At 40.3% G+C, this 20,765-nt stretch overlaps 2 protein-coding genes across 4 annotated transcripts; both read right to left on the reverse strand.

Moving 5' to 3' along the window:
- Window positions 1-2,455: 2,455 nt before the first annotated feature.
- Window positions 2,456-5,005, reverse strand: LOC122011399 (protein RGF1 INDUCIBLE TRANSCRIPTION FACTOR 1-like). Of its 2 annotated transcripts, none has more exons than XM_042567789.1 (5): window positions 3,708-5,005; window positions 3,417-3,611; window positions 3,278-3,352; window positions 3,066-3,206; window positions 2,456-2,982 (listed from the first exon to the last, which is right to left on the reverse strand). In XM_042567789.1, exons 1-5 carry the CDS (start codon window positions 3,762-3,764, stop codon window positions 2,692-2,694), a joined length of 759 nt encoding a protein of 252 aa, XP_042423723.1. In that variant the 5' UTR covers window positions 3,765-5,005; the 3' UTR covers window positions 2,456-2,691. The 2 variants fall into 2 exon arrangements, with proteins under 2 accessions (XP_042423723.1, XP_042423724.1); XM_042567790.1 differs by having other exon boundaries at window positions 3,417-3,608; window positions 3,708-5,004.
- Window positions 5,006-6,949: 1,944 nt separating this feature from the next.
- LOC122008005 (epoxide hydrolase A-like) lies at window positions 6,950-13,475 on the reverse strand. 2 transcript variants are annotated; one of them, XM_042563569.1, is made up of 5 exons: window positions 13,331-13,474; window positions 13,100-13,219; window positions 12,817-12,999; window positions 7,736-7,977; window positions 6,950-7,365 (listed from the first exon to the last, which is right to left on the reverse strand). In XM_042563569.1, the coding sequence occupies exons 1-5, from the start codon at window positions 13,379-13,381 to the stop codon at window positions 7,119-7,121; spliced, it is 843 nt and encodes a 280-aa protein (XP_042419503.1). In that variant the 5' UTR covers window positions 13,382-13,474; the 3' UTR covers window positions 6,950-7,118. The 2 variants fall into 2 exon arrangements, with proteins under 2 accessions (XP_042419503.1, XP_042419502.1); XM_042563568.1 differs by having other exon boundaries at window positions 13,100-13,475.
- Between the last annotated feature and the right edge of the window lie 7,290 nt (window positions 13,476-20,765).

Raw genomic sequence — 20,765 nt, forward strand, 5'->3', positions numbered from 1 at the left:
TGATTCAGCTTCGCGAGAAAGCTTCTCTCAATCGATTACCCAATCGATTTGGGAAACCACTGTTCACTCACATTTTCTCTCAATCGATCACCTGATCGATTGCCCTCATCGCGAGAATTTGTAAACAACCGCTTGCCCTGAAATGATCCGGCCCGATAGGGAAATCCCAATTCAGTGGGCCTTTCAATACAATCAAATAGATTGGTCCAAGGGCGCCATATTCTAGGAGCCCAAACTATGTGATCGAATAAATCCTCCTCCATTTGTAATCTATTAGGATATGCGTAATCGATTACGCACTTTCTGTGGTCTTGCTACAAATGCCCTAAATGATTAACCAATCGATTAAAGAATGTTTAATCGATTACCCAACCTTCTGTTCTCGCAAGAAAAAAAAAGCTCTCAATCAATTACCCAATCCTGACTCACTTAACCAGAGTCTAGGGTTCCCTTATCCAATATTCGATCAATTATGACCTGTTATGACTTCTTCACTAAGTGTCCTGTTAACCTTTGACTCACTTAGACTTTCCATCTCATGCCAATTTTCCTCCTTGACTCACTTGGATTTTCCTTTTACTTAACCACATTTAGACTTTCCTTTTGTCAACATACGATTCTCGTTGACTGACTTTCCTTCGCCAAATCACAGTTAGGATTTTTTTTTACCAACGTGTGATCCTCCTTAATCCACTTAAACTTTTTTTTATTTAACCGCAGTTAAGACTTTTCTCTCACCAACATGCGATTCTCCTTAATCTACTTGAACTTTCCTTTACCTAAATGCAATTAGGACTTTTCCCTTATCAGCGCACGGTCCTCCTTGACCAACTTGGATTTTTCTTTGCTCAACCGTAGTTAGAACTTTTCCCTTACAAACGTATGATTCTCCTTAATCCAATTGGACTTTCCTTTGTCTAACTCTGGAATTAGAACTTCCAAGTATCTTGTTAACCTTGACCTCTTTCAGATATTTTCTAAATACTAGTGATCGTGCACACAGTCGCGTGTGTAATATAATGAAATCATATTGGCCATTTATAATGAGATTATATTAATTAAAGCATTTTAGCATTAAAAAACTAAAGTAGAGTCATTAGGGTAAAGTACCTGACTTTTGAAAATCTGAATTATTTAGGTATTTGAAAATTTGAATTGTTTGGATTTTCGAGTGTCACCAGCTTCCCTATGAAAAAAATTAATTTAATTTAATATTATACTTATCTTAGTAAAGAAAACTAAGAAAAGTATATTTTTTAACATTGTCGGTCTAAAATATTTATAGAAACTTTTTTGATCATAGTATTGTCAATTCTAAGATGTGGGACTAAAGAGAACTATATTTTTTTATATAAAACAACCAGAGAAAATTAATGATGAGAAAAATTCATAATAATATGTTGCAGCTGATTGCTTCGCTTATGGAATTACTAATAAACCTTGAAATTATTTTTAGTGTAAATAGAAAAAAAGGATATTAACGTAAATTTATTTTAGGATTTATCAAAATCAGTTAATAAAGGAGGAAGATTTTTAATAAAATATAATAATAATAATAATAATAATATATTGTCTAAATATCAAAACTTAAACTTGAATTCACTCGAATTTTGTCAAATCGATCAATTTTAACCTGAGGATGATTATATGCTCATAATCTCCAAACATTAAGTTGTGAGGTTTTACAAGGACAACCTTGCTAATGTAAAGCTCCTATGAGACGATGAAAGGGCTCTTTTATCTACACAAGAAACAATAATAATTAGAGAAGGAAACAAACGAAAAAAGAGAATCTTTTATCATTATCGCTTCACCTCACCAATTACCTCAATCTCCATCTATGTATCTGCCAACTCAAGAACATATGCTCTTAATCGATTTTCTATTAGGCGAGAAGTCGCATATGTTTTTAGATTTATCTTAAAATAGATTAAAAAAAAAATCTAGAAGATTAGATCAATCATCTCCCAAACTTAATTAATTTAAAAAATCTAATACCTAAATTATTAAAAATAAAATAAAATACTCTTGCCCTGAGCCACAACAGCAAGTAATTTTCCAAACAATCATCAACATTGTAATAACAAAATAATTACAAGGAAAATGAATCATGTCAATTTATAATCATCCGCTAAATCATCCAAAACGATAAATTTCTATTTTTTTTTAAAGTAATACGCCAGTCAAACATTAATTCCTATCCGTCATAATAAATTTGACGTCATCTAACCCACTGACCCCCCTCCCATTGTAAAACTCCAAACACACATCATCGTTTGAGTCTAACTGCGACGTGTCTTTTGTTAAATTTGAAAAAAGCGACCTATCAGAAAGATACTTTTCTTTATGTTCTTGCCCACGCTGCCCTTTTCACAAAAGTCCGACTCCCTTTTTTGAGAAATTTAAAAATTACGGGTTGGAATCGTAAATAGCCGGTCAAACCATATCATCAAACTTTGTCTCGACTCCAGAGAAATAGCATCCAAACGACGAAGAAACGCACGAGCCCTTTTTGGTTCTTACGAAACAAACAAGTAAATATAAATGAAACAAAAACCAATGAGAAGATTTAATGCCGAACCGAACCGAACCGAACCGCTTTCGCCCGCTGCAATGCTTTGGTTCACAAAATTGTGTCGATTCAAATTTTTGTTTTTTTTCTTCTTCCAATTTTACCCCGTCGCGCCGGAATCAGAACAGTGGAGCTCGGACGGGGACGCCCTTTTTCCTCCGGCTCGCCACCTCCGCCGCGGCAGCCGCACGTCGGGGGACGCTTCGCATCTTCCGCCAGGATACGGGCTCAGTATCTGCGACGCCGAGCTCCGCGCCGCCGCCGCTGGAGGCGGAGGAGGTGGCGGACTCGAGGATGGAGTCCGGCGTCAGCTGCCCCTCGTCCAGATCACAGGAGCTCGGAAGAGGGAGGTACTCGCACTCCCGAAGCTCCTTCCACAGCCCGCCTTCGTTCTGCAGCAGCTCCTTCACCTGCTCTCCCGGAAAGAAACCAATTGGAAACAAAGTTGCAATTTTTTTTATCTGCCATTATATTCGGGAGCACGATAGGATACCTTGCAGGCGAGGGAGCAGAAGAGGTAGGGGTCTTGGAGAGGGCGATAGCAGGAGAGGCAGGCGTTGCCGGAGCCGCGAAACGGGCGGCTCGGCGGCCGCTCGTTCAAGAACACCACCTTGGCGCTGTTCGTCGTGTATGACTACGAAAGCAAAAACGGTAGGGCATTGATCGATAAAACAAATTAACAGAAGACTCCGTTGACTCATTTACCTGAACAGAAGAGCAGTCGATTAACTTCTCCAAATCGTCCACTCGCACGACATCGTGGTACACATACCTTCTTACCTGCACCCGCAAATCGCCATAAATGTTGAATCTTTTTGAGTTCGGTCTTGCAGTAGAAGAATACCTGGAGAAGACGATGAGGGCGGTGAGGAGGAAGACACTGAGGGCAGAAGCTGGAGCAGCAATCGAGGCAGAAGATGTTCTTCTCGTTCTTCTTGGAGGTCTCGTGGATCATACATGAGTTGAAGAACTTCTCCGCCAGCATCACCTCAAGCCACCGAGGCATGCTGCTGTTGCTGCTGCTCGAAAACCCCACCTGCTTCGGTAGACCAAAACCAAACAACAAGCAAACGTCAACAAGATGCAATCTTTTGTCCCAAAATCTCAACTTTGGTTGGAAAAGATGATGAGGTACCATGGCGGCGCCTCGTTTGAGCATTTCAGCGAGCGACTGGCCTTCAATGCGAGACATAACACAATAACACGGCGGAGTGGCGTGTCAGAGCTCTACCTCGTCGCCCATAAGCTACAGGCGCGCGATAGGACAGTAGAGATGGTGATGGGGCGGCGGAGAAGAAGGGAAGCAGGAAAAAGGAAGCGGCGCGGAGGATTTTGGAAGTGCTGCCAAAAGAGAAGCAGAGGCGGATGGCGGTGGCTGGTTTTAATGGGGCAACCAAAAGGCTTACTATTATTATTGCCTTCCATTCCCCTCCCTCCTCACCTCAGTCCTCACCAACAAGAAAAGGACCAAAAAAAAATACTACGAAATTGCAGACATTTTCTCTTTTTTTTTTCTGAAAAAAAAATTGGATGCATGGGAAGATGGAGAGGGATATAAAAGCTTGAGTGACAAGACCCGAGACGGCGACCTCCCTCTCTCGCTCTCTCTCCATCTCGGAGAAAGAATACGAAGCAGTGCTGGGAGAGGACAGCAAAGGTGTGGTTGGATGTGGGAACTGCTGCTCGCAGTCCCCAACACACACCATTAACGTTGCGTCTTTATCTTAATGACAACCTTTTCTCATGTGTCGCATTCCTTTTATGTGAATTTAGGCGATCGAGTCTACCAACTTGCCTATTGAAATTTGAAAGGAGTATTTTGCCTTCTGGAATATAATGAATAATACAAATGGAAAAATAAAACGTCCGTTGCGATTAATTTTTGAGTTGGCAGCTTGGAAGATCAAGTTAGATGATAGATCTCTTTGTTTCAAGTTATCTTGAAGTTTTTTTGTTTCAAATCTAGTATTTTGTTTTCATCCATACCAGACGTTGTATTTTTGCCGTTTGCGTTATTCCTGATTGAGTTTTGATTAATCCACATGTCCTCCATTGTTCTCACTCATTGTTCTACTTTATTGTTCTTGTTTCGTGTTTTAATAGCTCAATTCTTGTTCTACTTGATTCTAATTTGGATGGATTCTAATGCAGGTTATTAGTGAGTTTGACTAGCAGTTTTTATGATTTTAAAAATTTTAGCATTGTTAGAGTTAGAAGAATTTCAAAAACATATCGGTATGAGTAAATATGATAGATTTAAATTAATAGTGAGTTATATTAAAATCATATTAAATTATCTAAATTTTAAAAACTCATGCATGTTATATATGTCTAAAGTCATTAATAAATTTTGACCACAACAACTTTAAATTTATCAAATTTGATCCAAATCAAGATTATCATATTATTGAGACTCTTTTGAGTGAACTATATACTCTAATCTTGATTCCAGGCTCAAATTTAATCCGTTATGAGGTTTTAATTATTATTATTTTTTTTAACTTTTTAGAGAGAGAACTATAAATTTAACTTTTTATTATGGTACAATTATTTGTAAAGAAGATATATCATTATATATACAGGGATGAGAGCTTTAAACTATATTTCAAATGGCTTTATTTACATGTGTAAAAAAAATAAATGATGAGCTAAATAACATTGAACAATTTAGACGATTGATGGGGTCTCATAAAAATTTCTATATACTGTTCGGATAAATAAATTGAAAAGCACTTTTTATTTATATTTTAAAGATGTTACTTAGTGGTTCATTTGTTAATGAATTTCTGAGTGATGATTAAAAGATGATAATTGAAAGAAGATTAATTTATATATATATATATATATATACCCTATCTAGTTTCATTTATCATGCCTTTTTTCTGCCTAAGTTGACGTATCTGTATATTTACTTTAATAAGTCTTGAGAACGAATACAAAACACCTTAATAGATATATGACCTTCTTCATACCGTTGTGCTAGGATAAAATTTCCCATGATCTATCTATTTATATTTTATCGTGGGCCGATAATATTAGACCTGTTAGAAGAAAGATATCACCCATTCTCCAACCTATCAAACTTTTCATTTTATTTGTTTAATATTTTCATATTTTATCTTGTACTCTCTTCTATTACATTGAACAAAATGAATGTATCTAAACAACTTCTACTTATTAGTTATTTATTGTTGTTTTAAATGTTGTTCAATGTTGCATTACAAGCTGAACCTCTTCCAGGACTCCTTGAGGATTGTCCTATGCAATTTAGAAGGAAAGTAAATCATGAAAAGCTTGGTCACCAGGCATAGTGGCTTGCGACGTATTTCATATATGTTGGAAATCGATCACATGACCTATTACAACAACACCGTATTTCTTAACCAATTGGAGGCTTCACTCAGTACAGTAGTTTTTCATACGGGATCAAGTGACCCAAGATACATTTCACATATGTTAGGAATTGATCTCATGATTTATTACAACAATTGATCTCATGATTTATTACAACAACACCATATTCATTAACTAACTATACCCATCAATGAAAGCATTAATTTAAAATTATAAAATATTTATTAATGAAGTTTTCCAGTGTCTTGTATGAATCAGGTACCATCGAATCTAGGACAATCAATCCGACCTCATAAATATTTCTCACCAAATTATTATGATAAATCAAGAAGTGTTTGTAATGGACGTTCTAAAAGTCCAATATTCTATGATTATACATCTTATTTAGAGGAAAAATTACTATAAATATAACGTAACTAAAAATTGAACTATAAATATCTGTATAATAACTTAACCTACTTTACTGTACTTTAGTTCCGGGTAAGTTTTCCAATGTCGATCCATAAGCAGTACCACATTGTAATTACTTTGAGGTATGACAAGTTTTAAAGGATAGTTATTAATGAAGTCACATGTCTAAGGCCTACGGACCAATAACAATTGTAAGGGTTTGTCCGAACATGGCACGAGTCAATCTTGCCACCTAGATTGACTCGTGCCATATTCTGGCTTTCTTGTAGCATTTGTGAAACAAATAGACCGTACCAACGAAGAAGAGGTGAAGGATTAATCTAAGATAAAAGACATCCTATATAATAAAAAAATGATTAAACGTTGCTCATAAGTCTATCTTCAGGAAGGAAGATAAATTATAAAATCAACTTTTAACCAATTATCAAATGACTAGGGGTGGATTTTTTTTTTTCAAAAATATACCACTCAAAACACCGTAGGAGATGAAAGGTTCAAGGGACAGCCCAAGTCAAACTCAATGTGCTTCATTGACATACCTTCATACTTTGCCACAATGTCGAGAATGATCTCACCTAATCATGAGTGATATTTAGCAACATCAGAATCGGATTGCCATCTTGAAAAGGAAGGAGTTCCAGAGTTGAATCCCGATCCACCATTTCAATCAGAAAAAGCTGAACCTGCAACAAACTAATTCTGTCGATTTTACAGTTTATTTTAAATACAAGTGATTCAGATACCAAGAACCTTCGAGGGAAAAGTGATCTTGACTAAATTATTAGAACTTTTTAATGAAGTCGTAAATGTGATCAGAAATCTCCTGTGGCCTCTCCTGGTTGATGAAATGACCGGCCCCCTCCATCACCACCACATTTTGAAGAAACGGAACCCGTTTTCTGAAACCACCCTTGTGTATGTAGTCCTGCACGCCTGGCGTATGGTATGTTAGATCAAGATCCCCGACAATGAACTTCACCGGTACCTTTACTTGGACGCCAGTCCAAGGTGCGGTAAGCTCCCAATTCCTGAATACCAGCAGTGAAATGAGAAAGACATCAATTTAATTCTGGCATAGAAATGTGGGTAAAGTTGCAAATGGAACATGCAAAACAAACGAAATATAATTTCTCAACTTCTTCTAAACTACATATCAATTTACTGTTTCGAGACAGCTTTTGAAGTCTTATTAGGCAAGGGGAAAATGTTGAACTCGACATCTTAAAGCTGAGAAGATGCAAACCATGAAAAAAAATGAAATATCAAGATTATGTCATTTCTGTTTACTCAAGAAAGAAAAGGTTGGCCAAGGTATTAATATTTAAATATACTAGTATAAAAAGCAGTTGAATTGTCTCAAATTGATAACAAATAAAGTAATATGGATCTAGAATTTACATGTCCATGCACCGATAGTAGTTCAGTCCTCCAGTAAAGCCCGACTTTTCAAATTTGTTGGCAAAATACTCTACGTCCGCGGCTGATAGCCAGGAAGGCAAGGTAGCAGGTGCTTCAAGGGAACCGTCAATACCTTTTTCCTTGGTTATAATAATGGCTGCTGGAGTGCGATATGTTAAGAACCTTTTGATCAAGGACGTAGTACCAATCTGTTCAAATTCAGCTTCTATTGCTCCATGTTCCTGATACAACACCATGAAAATCTCATTTAATAGAAAATAAATAAACTGATGAACACATTGTCATATTTTCAGTGTGATTTTAAAAAATGGATAGCTAAGTTTTTTGATTTAAGATTCTTCCACTATTTTTCCTTCAAGTAGGGAGCATACCACCTAGACATTGTCTAATAAAAGATTAAGCAAACAAGGAAAAACAGAGAAACAATAGTCGTACAAAATACATTCATGAAACATTTACCCATTTTGATTACAGCCATGCATTCAGAGTGCAACCAGTGTTCAAAACAAGGTAAAATATTGTTCTGACCTGTGGTATCAATCCTCAGTCAAAAAGGATACTGTTTTGATGTCGTGTGAGCATGCCAACACCATGGTGTCAGTGGCACCAGTTAGGAGGGTGGAACCAATAAGTGGAAGAAAACAGTGGCTTACATCATCAAACATTGGTTCAAATCTTGGAGTGGTGCATCCCATTACGGCTCGCGGGAAGCAAAACAATCCTCAATACCCAGTTGCATCTGGAAGTAAGGCTGGAAGAAGCCACTGCATCCTGTCAGTCATGGCTTGAGGAGCACCAGAAGAGGCTTCACCCCAGTCATCTAATTGAAAAAGCTTGTCGAGGAAGCCCTATAATAAAACCTTAATCCTTGCCTCCTGTTGCAGTTAGTGGAAGGCTGAAAGTGTCCCTTGCATCTCGTCAGGGCTCATGGAAGGCCAAAAATTGGAGCAAAAGGTGACATCACTCACCCAAACGGTCTAGTATCACCGGCCTCATGGCCATGGAAGGCCAAAAGTGACCCTCGCGCTGGTGGAGGAAGTTTTGGTGGGACATTTTTTGTACTCCTAAATCAAATCCGGTTTGAGGAACACATTGGGAGTTTCAAATGCCCCAACTCTTTTTTCTTTTTTTGATAATTTAGGTGTTCGGATAAGGTTTGGTTGTTGTTGGTGGTGGTGGCGGCTGTTGTAGGTGTCCAGACTTCACCTGACTAGAGGTAAACAACCTTGCCTACCTGGTAAATTCAGTGCATAACTTATGCACACTTAAAGACCGACCTCCAAAATATTGATAATTCAAACTCTAAAACTGGCATTGAAGGGCATCTAAAAGGGTCAAAACTTTCTATTTTAAAAACAAAAACTGGGTTATTGTACTGTCTATTAAAAATCACCCTACTATTTTTTTGAGCATTCACTAGTTGTTCTTCCCTTGTCCATGGCAAGATCTAATTCACTAACAGATTGTTTCTTTCCCTTGCACATTTAGTTGTTTACACCTAATCCATGCTCAACCCTCATCAAGCTCGCAATTTATCCACCTATCCTCTTCTTGTTTTTCAATTTTCATTTATGAGCTATGCAATCCTCCAAGATCACAAGCTAAAGCATACCAATTTAGGCTCACATAGCTTTAAATCTCTTAAGCCTCCTAAAAGAGGGAAAGACCTTCCTTTCACTGTCAATTGATACTTGTCCTCCCTCTATGTCATCCTTGCCACAGAGCTTCCTCAGGAATTTAGGCTTTGGTTCAATATTCATTGCCAATAAAAGGCAGTTTGGAAATCAATAGGGATCCGATCCAACAAAAAAACTGCAAGTTGAAGCATAGAGGGAAACTTATGATGGAGTGAATAATCAGATTATTGATAAAAATCTCACGCATATAACTTCAAATATTTGAAAATTCAAATTGAGAGTCTAGCTTCTTTTTTAAAATTGTTTTTGTTTAGTTTCCACTTGGTTAATTAAATCTAAATTTTAATTAATTTTTCTCAAAAAAGTAAAAAGAATCCAAAATACACAACCAAAAAAAACTCATCCAACTCTACTCTAAAAAAAAGCACCATACATTACCTCCAAAAAAAATTCACCATAACTAGTCCACAAAAGAACCCCTTTTAGTACGTCAAAACTCACGTGCACTTTGTCAAAGGGCATCTTCAATGTAAGGTTTGTTCAAGGTTTGTAAAATTAAAAAACCTTAATAAAAAAGTTTGAACCATTGTACAGGTGAGGTTTGAGGTTTGTAGTTTAAGAGCAGTATTAAAAATTCAAACTTGTTTTTTCCTCTTGAAGATTGAGCTTGCAATTAATGATATAGTAGTGTTACATTGTGATTTGTGATGTAGAGAGATATATGATTAGTAATGTAGGGCCCACAAAAAAAGTTGTAAAGAGATTTTTTCATTGTAGATAGAATAGTAATTTTTTTCATTTTTGATGTGGCATTGATGTGACATATTGAGGTTAAAAAAACTCATTTAGAGGTATAACTATGGGAGATGCCCTAATAATTTTCATGTCCAACAGCCTTCATCGATAGTGATGAGGGTGGGAAATACTGTCGCCGTTATGAGAGATGCAAATGTTAGATATGAAGATCTTAAAGTCATATGAATCTTGAAAGTCAAACTGGAAAAAAAAACCCTCAAGAGCGAGTCTTAAACATGCAAATCACTCAATCAATAAAAAGCATCTCCAAACTCATTCTTTTGACCCTTCATTGTACCATAGAAGAACTAAGTTCATTTTCTGAATATAATAATAGGCATTGATACGGCGAACAAGGAGGGACCCCCAAGTGAGGTTCGAAGGTCGACAAATTGTCAAAGTCCAAGGTAGGTTAAAGTCCAAGTAACCTACCCGGTGGGATCTCCCCACATCGATCGGCCAAGGCCTATCGGACACCCCAACAGATCCAACTCCCCACTCAGCTAGATGATTACGAGCTCTACTCCCCATCACATCCCGATCGGCTAATGTCGATCGGACATACTATCAAGGCTCAGCTTCCTACTCAGTCAGATGCTTACGGGGCTTGATCCCCATCACATCTTGATCGGCTAATGCCGATTGAACATACTCTCAGGGGCTCTGCTCCCCACTCAGCCAGATGCTTACGGGGCTTTGCTGCTCATCACATCCCAATCGACTAATAACCGATCGGACATACTCTCTAGGGTCCAGCCACCCACTAGTCACTTCTCATGAGAGATTGGGCTCCCTGTTCACAGCCCACCTAGCAACCCAATAGGCCTTTGAACCCATGAGCCCGTCTCACCATTAATACAACACGTAAGTTTGTCAAAAAATCAAAGAATTGTATCTTTGCACAGATACACAATACTTCACCCATGCCTACAATGGGATCGCCGGATATGGTGGAAGAATGGTGATTAAACGGACTGTTTATCAATGACGTGATGCATCATTAAGTATGGAGATCATATAGGCATTATAAAAGGGGTTCCTCTCAACTGACACAGGTACGCAAATCTACCGCCTTTCTTCAATTACTCCAATGTTCTTTTTCTTCCCAGGATCCTGACTTGATCGTCGGAGTAGTTGCGCCAAGGACCCTGGGCTACTTACTAGCGATTTTTCTCCTCCTTCTGCTCTTGCTCGCAGGCGTTCCTAGTTCGAAGCCTTCTTCTGGTCAACCTCCTTTTCTCTTCGTTTGTACTTGTAGGTGTTCTCCGACACTCCCAATTCAAAGTCTTCCCCAGTCAAACTCCCACCAGCTCACTAGTAGTCCATAGCTCACCGCTTCCAAATGGGATCAAACATAAACACAGATTTAGACATAAGTTAGGAGATATCAAAAAGCATTTTTATGTAAATTCAAAGTATCAATGGGTACTTGGACCAAATATGAAGGGAAAGTATTAAGGATACAAATATATAAATTGTCTCGTTTACTAATAGCTTGAGTTACTTCAAATAAAGAAGGGTGGCTGGTCCGACTTCATATTCCGACCACCAAGTAAATCCAGGAAGTGAGGAGGCTCTTGACGAATGTCGCATGCATGCGTTGCGTGATTTTTAAATCTTGATTTCTTGGGGAAAAGCACTCTACCACTTACCACCACATCATGCCTTGGGACAACTTGATCTTCAATTGTAGCAACAAAAAAAAGGTGGAATCCGCCACCCAACGACCCCACACAGCCATCCCCACGGACATCTGTGAGGAGGTAAATCGGGAAGTTGCAATTGACCACTGCGAGGGTGGCATTTTTCTCTGCTTTGCTGAGATTTGACACCTTGCCCTTGTAGCAATATCTACCCACAGTAGCCAACTCACGCATGCCTCGGGGGCAGCTTGAGCTACTTCAAGCTTTTGGAGAAAATGGTTAGCCCATTATCATATTTATGCTATTTCCTCTAGATCTAATATCATGTCTTGATAAAATATGATTTTGCATCATAATGTGCACTTTTAGCATTCTAAACAAAAGAGATAAAGAGGTCTGCATCGCATAATAATGATAGTAGTAGTAATAATAATAATAAATTGCTACTTGTGCCACGGTTAGCATAAGGATTGTTACTGATTTATAGTCACCAGCCTTTCCTTTCAAGGGGACCCAATCACCACGGTGATATAAATTAATCCTTCAAAAACGAGACCAAAAACTATGATCGAGGTTTGTGAAATGAAAAAGCTGAACAAAAAAGTTATAACCATTGTGGGTACAAGGTTTGAAGTCTATAGTTCAAGAACCGCAGTGAAATTTCAAAATTACTTTTTTGTCTTGAAATTGATGCAATATGCATGTAGCCATGCAATTAAATTTCATGAATTGGACCACACAAAAAAACATTTAGAGCTCTAACTATTGGAAATGTTTTAATAGATTTTTAGAATGTTGATGTGGCATATTGGGATCATAAAAAAGGTTTTTGCAGAGCTCTAACCATTGGAGATGCAAAAACCTAAACATGATTCATTTGCACTGAATAACCTAAACAGAGCGCAACCCAAAGATGATCAGCTACGAAATTTAGAACAGCAAACTATGTTACGTGTACCATGGTCAGGAAGTAATACATACTAACCTGGAAGCGGCACATATAGTAGTCGTCCCCAAAAATGGCCCTCAAGGATTCCACCGTCCTCCGCCTAGGATTCCGGGGGCTGTACGGCACACTAAGATTCACCAGCGCCTTCACCATGTCCGGTCGCAACACGCACAGCCACCAAGCCACAATCGCTCCCCAATCATGCCCCACCACGAACACCTGCATCGGTCAATCGATCATCCAGATGATTCGCAACGGTGTAAATGTGGAATGGACCTAATTAAAGGAAATCATCGTGTAAGAGATGGATGAGGGCGACTTGATCTTGGCCGAGGGCGTGGACTAGCGCAACGAGGTCACCGACGAGGTGGAAGATGGAATAGTCGGAGGCGGAAGGAGGGGAGTCTGAGTCGCCGTAGCCTCGGAGATCGGGGGCGACGGCCAGGTAGCCGCGGGCGGCGAGGGAGATGATCTGGTGGCGCCAGGAGTACCAGAGTTCAGGGAAGCCATGGATGAAGAGGACGATAGGGCCGTCGCCCTTCTCCGCGACATGGATGTTGATTCCGTTCACCCGCAGCGTACGATGGCCGATACCTTCCATCCTCCCTCTGCTTCTCGGCGTCTCTTCTCTTCTCCCCGATCAAGCTACTCTTGTTTGACTCGTTAAATGTCCACCCGTAGGCGCCGTAGCACAGCTGCGAATAGTTTCGTAGTCAAGAAAATTTTCATTCTAAAATCTAACTTACTATTTTTGTTATACTGAGGGGATACCATTTAATTTATTTTTTTAATTATATATATATATTTTTTAATAAAATATTAATTTTAATATATTTTTTAAATGAAAATAATTAGATAGAAAAAAAATTATAATTATAAAAGATATTGAATCTGATCCGAATCTATCCCTACTCTGAGTTATAGAGACCGTTGATACGATGGTTCTATATTTTTGTTTGACTTGTTAAATTTTGAAAAAATGTAAATAAGAAAATCACTCTCTAACCCTAACATTATTTTAAAAATATTTTATTCATATTTAATATAATATATATTTTTTTAAAAAAAAAAGTGTCTTTCATTTTTTATCATTAAAAATACGCCTTATTTAAAATTATTCTAAAAAATACTTCTATTCCAATTTCCAAATATCATAGCATCCTTAACCAAAATTATTCTAATACATCTAAAATTATTTTAATATCAATCAAAACTATTTAAATATTAATTAAAATTATTTTAATATGATAAAAACATGATCAAAACTATTACAATGTGAGTAATTTTGATCCAAATTGCTCTAGCTACTTAATGTTTTGATCAATACTATTCTAATTAGAGCAGTTTGTATTAAATTGCTATAATAATATTAAATAAAAATATTTTTTAAGATATAATGTTCTTTGAATATTTTTAATTTTCTATCTATTTAAGAAGAATATTAAGACATTTTGAGATGAATTAAAATTTCATATTGATTTTTTTTTTAATCTAGATATTCAACTTTTATAATCCAACTAATTTTAATTATAATCATTTATGTGACTTCTAACATGACACCCCAACAGCATGAATAATTTAAACACCACGGATATAAGATGGCCAGCGTAAGAATTGAATTCCCGTTGCAGGGAAGAATGCCCAGTGCTTACCAACGCATCGTGCCTGGGCCAAATATATTGATTTTTAATTGGTAGGGTTACCAATTCATGATTCCGCTGAGGAACTGCTCTCTCCTCATCTAACAATTTGGTAATTTAATTGGTAGGGTTCGTCTGATTAATTTTAAATATAGATGCTTTTATTTTAATTCACCTATTAACTAAATTTATAATACCACTTATACACATTTATCAATTTGAGTAGCATATTAGCTTGGCAGTTGCGTGATACATATCAACAACATGATCCAATACTACAAGTTTGTTTTTTATACTATTGGAGCTGACTCCCACACAAGAACACCTGGACAGTGAACAAACCTCTCCTCCCTTCACTCGCGCCATTCAACTGGATCACACCAACTTCGGATCGATACCACTTTGTGTTTAAATCTGCTTGCTGGATCTGACTAACATAGCGATGTCCTTAGTTGAGCTCGAGCCAGGTTTTGTTGCTAGACATTGTCGTCATGTTGGGTTGCGGTGATGGGAGTCGATGGCTCGTGATTTTTTTGGTTCGTTCCGCCTGACTAAAGTTGTGCCATTGTTGCATAGGATCTGACCTAAAACTATGGCCAAGAGTGCTTCTCCATTTCTCTTTCAATCTTATATTTAAGAGATGTTCTAAGATAATTGTCTTATGATATGTACTATTTATTGCACATTCTATGTGTTTGATTAGATCTTATACTCATTTATTGAATGTCCACGATACAATTCATACCATAAAAGAACTTGTAATTAGATCACAACTAGTAAACATCTCTATATGTGTAATTATGAATGTATTAAAATTTTTCCTAGTAAACAAATAAATATATTCGAACATCATTGATTCTATAAGACTAACGCGGTTGTTTTTCACTGGCTAGAGACATTGGGACATTGAGAGTTAAGCGTGGATGCTAATTATGATAACTAATTCATTGGAGTGACCTGCCATGAAACTTCATATGATTCTCCGCATATATAGATGTTAATGAAGATCTCATTGCAACTTAAGTACGAGTTTCCTTTTACTTGCGGTATTCAATTAATCTTGGTTATGGAGACTTATATTTTAACATCTTAAATAGGCATCTTCTTGGAGATGCGACATGGGGATGATTGGGTATACTACAAGAAAATTGGGATTTTACAATACTTAAAAGACAACGCTTTTTTAAAAAAATGTTTGATCCGGCGGTACGGACGCGGGACCCCCTTTGAGGGGAGTCAACGCCACGCGGAGGTCAAAGGTCAAACGGCCGATCGGAGAGGGGGGACCGACCAACCGAACGGGGTTTATGCGGAATCAAAGAACCCGACGCGGTCTCGGGTTTTCGACGCTCATGGGGAATAAGGTCGTCTAGCCGAGTGGCTGGCCACTCGGCGTGGGGAAAAGAAGATAAGGGCAAGAGGGCACGGGAATCCTCCCGGTCGGAAGACCGTCGACTTGTGCCTGGTCGTACGATTGGACATTGCCGAGCGGCCGGACGCTCGGCCCAGGGACAGAAGAGACAAAAGGACAAGGGAAACATCGGGGAACATATTCCGACAACAGGCATGTTTGGCAACCACGCCATACGCAGAATATTACGGCAGGAGGTTCTGCTGTCCCATCAGAAAGGTGCTCGGACTGTAGCAGTATGGTGTCAGGCATGCTTCTCTGGCAAGCTCATACTACGGTATGGGAAACGACACGTGTACACCTCGGTAAGTGTGCACAAGCCTTTCCACAGTTCTATATAAGAGCCCTCAGACCTCGACGGAGGTACGCAATCACGCGATCTCGCATCTTCGAAGCCACTTCGTATTTTCCTCTTGCCTGACTTGAGCGTCGGAGGGTCGTCGCCGGGAACCCCTTCCCGGTCCGACTTCCGTGCAGGTTCGCCGGAGATTCAGACGACCGGTCAGAGGTCCACGTCATCAGTTCGGAGAGTGCCACGTGCCCAGCGTCTATTGATTCAGCGTTCGGACAGGACCAAATTGGCGCCGTCTGTGGGAACGCACCTGCATCCGAGCGGAAGCAATGGACGAAGCTGGACGACCACATACGGTGATGCTCTCCACGGAGGAACTCGATACTCTGATCAAGGCAAGAGCAGCTAAGCTTGTGGAGCAACAGAAACAGAAGGCGCAAGCCGAGCGGATGGAGCAACAAGCGACATCAGCATCAGGGGGCCGAGCGGAAGCACCGCCAGCCACGGTCCCATTTCATCGGGCCCTATTCCCTACGCCTCCTGAAGTCGCAACCGTTAACCGTGATCGAGGATCTTCATCCGACGAAGTGCCAATGCGAGACAACAGAAAAGGCAAGGCCCCCCGAACGGACGCCTCCCCCGAGCGGATCAACCGACAGTTTTCAGAGGCCATCCTGCGGGACCCTCTGCCAAAGCATTATGTGCCCTCGGCAATCGGGGAATACAACGGAACCACCGATCCGGACGACCATCTTGGTAAGTTTGACAACACAGCTACACTACATCAATACACAGATGGAGTGAAATGCCGGGTGTTTCTTACCACCCTCTCGGGATCGGCGCAACGATAGTTCCGGAGGCTGCCGGACGGATCCATCACCATCTTTAAAGAGTTCCGCGTCACTTTTCTCCATCACTTTGCAAGCAGACGGTGCTACCAGAAGACCAGTGTTAGCCTATTCGCCATCAAGCAAGAGCCCAGGGAGCCGCTCAGAGCTTACATCCAACGATTCAACCAAGTGGCCATGGATATTCCAACAGCCACCTCAGAAACGATGATGAATGTGTTCACGCAAGGCCTCGTGGACGGTGACTTCTTCCGGTCACTCATTCAAAAGTCGCCCCGAGACTACGATCATATGTTACACCGAGCCAATGAGTACATCAATGTGGATGAAGCCCAGGCGGCCCGAAGAAAAAAAGTTCCAACTGAGCGGCTAGCCCCTGCCAAGCGGAAGCCTGTCACTCGACAGGAGCCGCCCAGAGGACCGCGGGCCAAAGCAGTCCGCTCTCACCATGTGAGGTCCCATGCCATCCAAGAGGTAGCTGCCGAGCGGCCCAAACCAAAGAAGAAGGTATGGACTCCCATGTTTTGATCGTTCTACCGGACTGACACGCATAACACACGAGATTGCTGAAGCCTTCCCCTGATCGCCCATCCCGCTCCTCGGAGTAGCCATCGTCGATCGCCATCATCCGACAAGCGACATCGACACCATGAAACCGATCGGCGGATATCCGACAGGCGACAATGACTGTCTCCTGAGCGGCATCATCCGCAGAGGCACGAGGACAATCCCCGGATGTCCAAGGAACGGCCTAGGTCGTCCGCACGGGAGGAAGAAAATAGAAGCAACACGTCCCGAGGCGAAATCAACATCATCGCTGGCGGACCGACCGGAGGTGATTCCAACAGAGCAAGGAAGGCGAGTGTCAGACAGCTCCAGATCCATGCGGTTGGCTGCAGTCAAGAGCAGGCGAGCGGACCCAAGATCAGTTTCGGGCCCAGGGACCTTGAGGGAGTTGAAGTGCCACATGACGACGCCCTCCTCATCAAAGCGGTAATAGCTAATTATACTATTCACCGCATTTTCATCGATACAGGTAGCTCGGTCAACATTATATTCAAAAAGGCCTTCGACCAACTGCAAATCGATCGAGCCGAGTTGCTGCCCATGACAACCCCCCTCTACGGGTTTACGGGCAATGAGGTTCTACCGGTCGGATAGGTCCGACTGGCTATTTCTCTAGGAGAAGAGCCGCTCAGAAGGACGCGGACTACAAACTTCATCGTGGTCGACTCTCCCTCAGCATACAATGTCATCTTGGGGCGACCGGCGCTCAGCGAGTTTTGAGCGGCCGTTTCCACCTTCTACCAAAAAATTAAGTTCCCAGTTGAAGATAAAGTTAGAGAAGTGCGAGGAGACCAGCTGGCGACTCGGCGATGCTACGTCGAGATGGTCTGAGCAGAAGCTAATTCCGCTCGGAAGACGCCACAGATCGAGGTAAACGCCATAACCGAAAAACCACCCTCTTTGGTGTATGAAGAAAAAGAGGAAGTGCAGATCCACCCGACCCGATCGGAGGCCACCACATTCATTGCGGCCGATCTGGAGGCAATCCAGAAAAAGGAGGTGATCAAATGTCTCCAGAGGAACTGCGATGTCTTCGTTTGGTCAACGCATGAGCTGCCGGGAATTTCTCCAAGTATAGCGCAGCATGAGCTCCACGTCCGACCGGACGCTCGGCCGGTGAAGCAAAGGAAGAGGGACTTTAGCGCCGAACAAAACGCCATCATCTGAGCGGAGGTTGAGAAGCTCCTGGAGGCCGGCCATATAAGGGAGGTACAGTTCCCGAGCTGGCTCGTAAATGTAGTGCTCGTCTCTAAGCCGGGCAACAATTGGAGAGTTTGCATCGATTTCCGGGACCTCAACAAAGCGTGCCCAAAGGATTTCTACCCTCTCCCTCGGATTGATCAACTGGTGGACTCCACAGTCGGGTGCGAGTTGATATGCATGCTGCCTATCAGGGCTACCATTAGGTGCTGCTCGCCCGAGAAGATCAAGAGAAAGTCAGCTTCGTCACAGCCGACGGCACTTACTGTTACAATGTAATGCCGTTCGGACTGAAGAACGTGGGCGCAACCTACTGTTGGAACCCCAAGGTTGTTTTGGTGTGATCAACAAGTTAAGAGAGGTCCTGTGTGTATTTAACCTTGTGTCTAAGTGTGCAGGAGCTTAGGAGCACAGGTACTCGAGCGGAAGACGCAGCTAGCGAGAAGGATGACACGCTGTGCGTCCGAGGGACGAGGCGCTGCGGAAGAGTACACCGGCGAACGAGAAGGAAGCGCGCGGTGGTTCCGAGGGACGAAAGCCGGAGCGGAAATTGACGGGGAGTAAGAGACACAGCTAGCGAGAAGGTCAACGACCGAGGGACGAAGACTGCGGATGAGTACGCTGGCGGACGAGAAGGAAACACGTGGTAATTCCGAGGGACGAGAAGCCGAAGGGAAGCACGCTCGAGAAGACCGGAAGTTGGGTTCGCGTGAGCCCTATTCCGGATAGCAGAGATCACCCAAGCGAGCGGATCCGGAGGAGAAGAACCGGACCGAGGCGGGACTGAACCAGAGAAGAAGTTCCGGATGAAAAAGTCAACAACTGTTGACACTACAAGAAAACAGGGCTTTAGAGACGAAATATTTCGTTTCTGAAGGTCATTTTTCTGTCTCTAAACAATATTTGAAACGGAATATTCCGTCTCAACATTCCGTTATTAAAAGCCCCGTAGCTAATTTTGAGACGGAACTATTCCGTCTCTAATTTCATAAATGGATTGAAAAATCGTTTATATATCTGTTTTTAATTTGACCAAATGAAATTATTTTTGAAAACAAATTCCGTCTCTAATTTTGTTTTAAATCCGTTATTAGTCTGTCTCAAATTATATAACACATATAATTTTAATCTGTTTATAATCCGTTTACAATCTTGTTTATAAATCTGTATATAACATTCGTTTATAATTTTGTTTTAAATCTATCATTAGTCTGTCACAAATTATATATTAAATATAATAGTAATCTGTTTATAAATCTGTTTATATATTCGTATATAAATTTCATCTTTAATTTTGTTTTAAATCTGCTATTAATCTGTCTCAAATAACATATCAAAAATAATTTTAATTTGTTTATAAATCTGTTTACAAAATTCATATTTAAATTTATCAATAATTTTTTATTATATTATATTATTTCTCATCTACATATTATTTTAGCTGAAATAATCACACATTTCAAATAAATTAAAAATATTTGAAATAATTAATGTTTAATCCAAAAATATCACATCATCCAAATATTCATATTATCTAACTAAATCTAATTTTTATTTCGTTTATCACGATGCTCACGGGGACCAGATCCTCCTGGATACAAATGATTTGTATATCCCGCCTCTTGAATCATCTTACGAACCATCTCCTTGAGATTTTCTTCTCTTTGTCTAGCTTCCTCCATAAGTTTTTCTTCCCTTTGTCTACTTTCCTCGATAAGTTTATTTTCTCTTTGCCTATTTTCTGTGATAACAAGTTCCAATTTGTTTTTGCTTTCAATAATTTCTTTCTCCATCCTCTTACTAGTAGCACGCATATCTTCAATTTCTTGTGATAGTTCGTTGTTTTTCTCATTGGAGCACATTTCATTGGAACTTCCATTGTATGATCTTCCAAAGTGTTGATTGCGTCCAAATCCATACACCCTTCCCTTATATTGGCCACCCACCACTTCACACCATGATTTCAGATCGAATGAAGGAGGAGTAATATGATCATCAACATTTAGTCGCTCTCTATATTGTTCCTG

Source organism: Zingiber officinale, chromosome 8A (genome assembly GCF_018446385.1).
Source record: "Zingiber officinale cultivar Zhangliang chromosome 8A, Zo_v1.1, whole genome shotgun sequence".
NCBI lineage: Eukaryota > Viridiplantae > Streptophyta > Magnoliopsida > Zingiberales > Zingiberaceae > Zingiber > Zingiber officinale.